The sequence below is a fragment of the Lactuca saligna genome, chromosome 7 (assembly GCF_052625555.1).
Source record: "Lactuca saligna cultivar CGN05327 chromosome 7, ASM5262555v1, whole genome shotgun sequence".
Lineage (NCBI taxonomy): Eukaryota > Viridiplantae > Streptophyta > Magnoliopsida > Asterales > Asteraceae > Lactuca > Lactuca saligna.
In genome coordinates, this window is record NC_136423.1 from 18453888 (window position 1) to 18458086 (window position 4199).

At 32.5% G+C, this 4199-nt stretch overlaps 1 protein-coding gene across 1 annotated transcript; it reads right to left on the reverse strand.

Annotated features, from left to right (window-relative positions):
- Window positions 1-459: 459 nt before the first annotated feature.
- LOC145004284 (sugar carrier protein C-like) lies at window positions 460-3390 on the reverse strand. Its single transcript, XM_078963176.1, has 4 exons — window positions 3140-3390; window positions 2691-3013; window positions 1403-2032; window positions 460-1123 (listed from the first exon to the last, which is right to left on the reverse strand). The coding sequence occupies exons 1-4, from the start codon at window positions 3273-3275 to the stop codon at window positions 647-649; spliced, it is 1566 nt and encodes a 521-aa protein (XP_078819302.1). The 5' UTR covers window positions 3276-3390; the 3' UTR covers window positions 460-646.
- Between the last annotated feature and the right edge of the window lie 809 nt (window positions 3391-4199).

A 4199-nucleotide genomic window follows, 5' to 3' on the forward strand; every position in this document is an offset into this window, starting at 1 on the left:
AAAATATGGAAAGCTAAGAAAGCTAAGAGAATTGGATTAAGGAGATTTGAATGGGGTGAATATGAATAAAGATGGAAGTATTTATAGTTAAAGATTGAACGTTTAAAATTTGAAAATTTTGAAATATATATATATATATATATATATATATATATATATATATATATATATATATATATATTTTTTTTTTTTTTTTTCTTTTGAAATTTGGTTTTTTTTTTTGAAAAATATGGTATTTTTTGAAAATGGCATTTGAATAATAAATGGTAAAAAAAAATCGAAATTGGGTTTTCTCTCTCATCGGTAACTCTCTGCCAACGAATTGCATAGGAAAGTTTGGCATGCCCAGTATTCGCCGAGCATGCCCAATATATCCCTTACCAAGCCCCGCAGACTAACCTAATAGAACAACTCAAATCACCCATCAAAGTAATTAAACATGAGTGATAAGACCAAACATACAACAAAGCAACTTCGATTCATCAATGAACTGACAAGAAAATATTATAGTTTCCAGTAGAACAATCCCAAATTACATCCTTTGATACCCATAAACCAATTCATATTTACTCTTTTGTGGAGTGGTACTTTAAAACATACAACTATCAATACATAAGATATAAATCACTACTAAATTTGATAAAAGTTATACTTTCTTAACCCCATCGCTTCCTTTGTTTAGCTCGAGTCCATTAGGGTGATCAACATCCACCATAAATCTTTTCCAAAACCAATGCTTCTTCCACACAATCACCATTTCTTCAATAGGAATGTTCTTTGTTTCAGGCAAGAACACATACACGAAAATCGTCATGATAACAACCCAAAATGCAAAGAAGAGGAAAAGCCCGAATTTAAGATGGCAAAGCATGGTTAAGAACACTTGAGCAATTATGAAGGTGAATATCATGTTAACCGACACATTGATACTTTGGGCGGCTGATCGGATCTCAAGTGGAAAGATTTCACTAGGTACGAGCCACCCTAGTGGGCCCCATGACCATGCGAACCCTGCAACATATATGCATATGAAGAGAACAACCACGATGGCATACCACTTTGGCAAATCACCCGGATCTCCATTTACTCCAAATTTGATCCCTATGAAGACCGCAACTGCAACCTATTAATTCCATAAAAAAAAAGATTGTCAGCTTAATGACACATTGTCATCTCAAGATGCACTGCAAAGTTGTGCAATACATCTCGACACATATTGATCAGACGCCATTATGATAGAGTCTTGTCTTGATAAAGTTTAAAATGTTAGTGCAAAAACATAAATGATGTAAATTTTGTAAAAAGTCCGAACTCCGTGGAGAAAACTCTTATTTCATGACTTTATGCATTAAGTCAAAAAAACATTCATATGTAATCTATAACAAGAGAATATTAATTATACCTGACAAATGAGCATTTGAATGCCTCCTTCAAGGAAAAGAAACCTTCGTCCCCATTTATCAACACCGTAAATCGAAACACAAGTTGCAAGAACATTTACAGATCCGGTAATCACAGCCGACATCAGCGAAGCATCACCACCAAAACCGATTGTTTTGAACAAAACCGGAGCGTAAAACATGATCACATTAATCCCCGTAAGTTGTTGGAAAAACGGGATCAATATTGCCATTGTCAATTGTGGTCTATACTTTTTTTGCAACAAATTTCTCCATGGATGTTCGATTTTCCTTGATTCTTCACTCGCATGAACCAAATCATTGAACTCAGCATCAACATTATCAACCCCTCGGATCCTACGAAGCTTTGTTCTCGCTTCATCAGTTTGACCTCTTTCGATCATGGAGTTTGGGGTCTCGGGGAGGATCAGTGATCCCACTGTGATAATCAGGGCGGGGACCACTGCTCCCCCGAGACTCAACCTCCATCCTAGATTCCCATCAAGTTTGTTGAAGAAGTAGTTCAAAACATTGGCCACTAAGATTCCAATTGTGATTGACAATTGGAAACCTATATTGAGGGACCCACGGTATTTGTATGGTGCCATTTCCGAAAGGTATAGTGGCACAGACTGTATATACAAAGAAAAAGATTACGAATAAAGATAAATAATGATGGATATTTTTGGATTATAATGAAATGTAAGAATATTATTGTTTGTGATAGTGAGATTTTTTTTTTTCTTTTTTAAATTTAGGGGGTGTCATTGTGAAAGTCAAGCTTTGTAGGGGTTGCAATCACAAGCAAAGCGTTTTAGTTATGAAACATTTGAAAACAAACAAAGGGACAACATGTGCAAAGAAAAAACAAAAAAGGTCTTTATTTTTTATAATTTTTAATTGATTAAGTTACTAATTGTTTTCGAAACAAGTTGAAACTAACACCAAAAACAACGCAAAACAAATAAAAAAATATCTGTTTCAAAACCAACTTGTGAGGTTGGTAAAAAAAGTTAAAACACTTGTGTCAGTAAATAATAAATACTTATCGTTCAAATTTTCATTTTAACTCAAAATTTTTGTTTTATAATATCTATTTTCATTTATGACATTTGTTTTATATCATCAAAATAATATATATTAAATGTTTTCAAATGGTCATTTTAGAGTATAATTAGTAAGCAGAAAGTTTCTAAAAGTATATTTTAGATATCATGATTTATAAAAATTAGAATAACAAATAATTTTTTTGAATATGGAAAGAAAAAAATTAATTTTGAAAAGAATTACCTGATTGGCAAACCCGATGCCAAATCCGAGGAGGATCCGACCAACGATAAGCATCCAAACGGCTTGAGCAAAACCGTTGATCAAAGCGCCGGCACAGAAAAGGATACCGCCGAACAGCATTGAAAGTTTCCGGCCAAGCTTTCGGGTCACCGTCGACGCCACCAACGACGACAGCAGCGCCGCTAGATACAACGACGACGTAAACATAGTCAACGTCTGACTATCAAACTTGCAGTACTGGTTCGTCGACGTATCAGCGGACTGTTTCCTGTACACCGACGGGAAGAACTTCTTCAGAAATGGATCCATCGCCGTCACACCACCTAATCATAAGAAAAACCGGAGATCATAAGATGATGAAGATCTTAAAACACAATAAAGACAAAAGAAAAAGATCATATAACATGATCGGAAAATCAAGAAACTGAAATGGAAGAGCATAATATTACCGGAGATTCCGATATCATAACCGAAAATGAGACCACCCATGGCCGCAACAACGCAAGTAAAGGTGACATAAAGAGTGAGGTTCCCGGGGTAACCTTTATCACCGCCGGGAGCGGTCGGCATATAACCGCCGGCCATAATGGTGACTGATAATTTGTTTGAAACTGTGGTAAATGAAAGTGGTGAAGAAGAGAACGTATGAAAGGTTTGAAAACGAAGAAGAAATGGAGGATTGTATAGCAACGGCGAGTAGGAGTATTTATAGAAATTTCTGTATGTGGTAAATCATGTAATTATGATTTCCGTAGTTGTCAAACTCAAAATAATAATAATAATTTGTATCGTTGGAGATTATATTGATCTTATCCAAGTTTAACATGTTGTGTTTTATACCACTTTTCCAAAAGTTGCTTGACGTTTTAACCCTCTTTTTATAAAATCTCGAAATAACGAGTTTTGAATCAGTTTAAATATTTTTTGACAACTAGTTTTGTCAATTTCAAATTACCCTAATTGTTAAATTATAGTTTGTTGTTAAATTGTATTTTTTATAATATATTTGTTAGTAGGCAATTTCCACAAAAGTTATTAACTTTGACCAAAATTTTAATTTTAAAATTATGTTATGTATTGTTTTAAATAAGATATTTTGTTTTCTAATTTGTTATAATTATTACTATTTTATAATAAGTTTGTGTGTTTTAAGAACATAAACTAATTTGTTATATTTTTTATTATTTTAATTTGGTTGTCCGCTAACATTACATACTATTACATACTGACAGTGCATGATGACGTAACATTTTTGGTTGCATCATATTCTAAATATCAAAATTGAAAAAAAAATTACTTGTATAAGAGTTACCCATAATCTAATGATTTTTATATAATTTTATATTTTCTTATAAATGAAGACATTACTTACAGTACCACCAAATAATTTTGTATTTTTCTTATAAATGAAGACATTTCTTATAAATGAAGACATTACTTTTTTATATATATATATATATATATATATATATATATATATATATATATATATATATATATATATATATA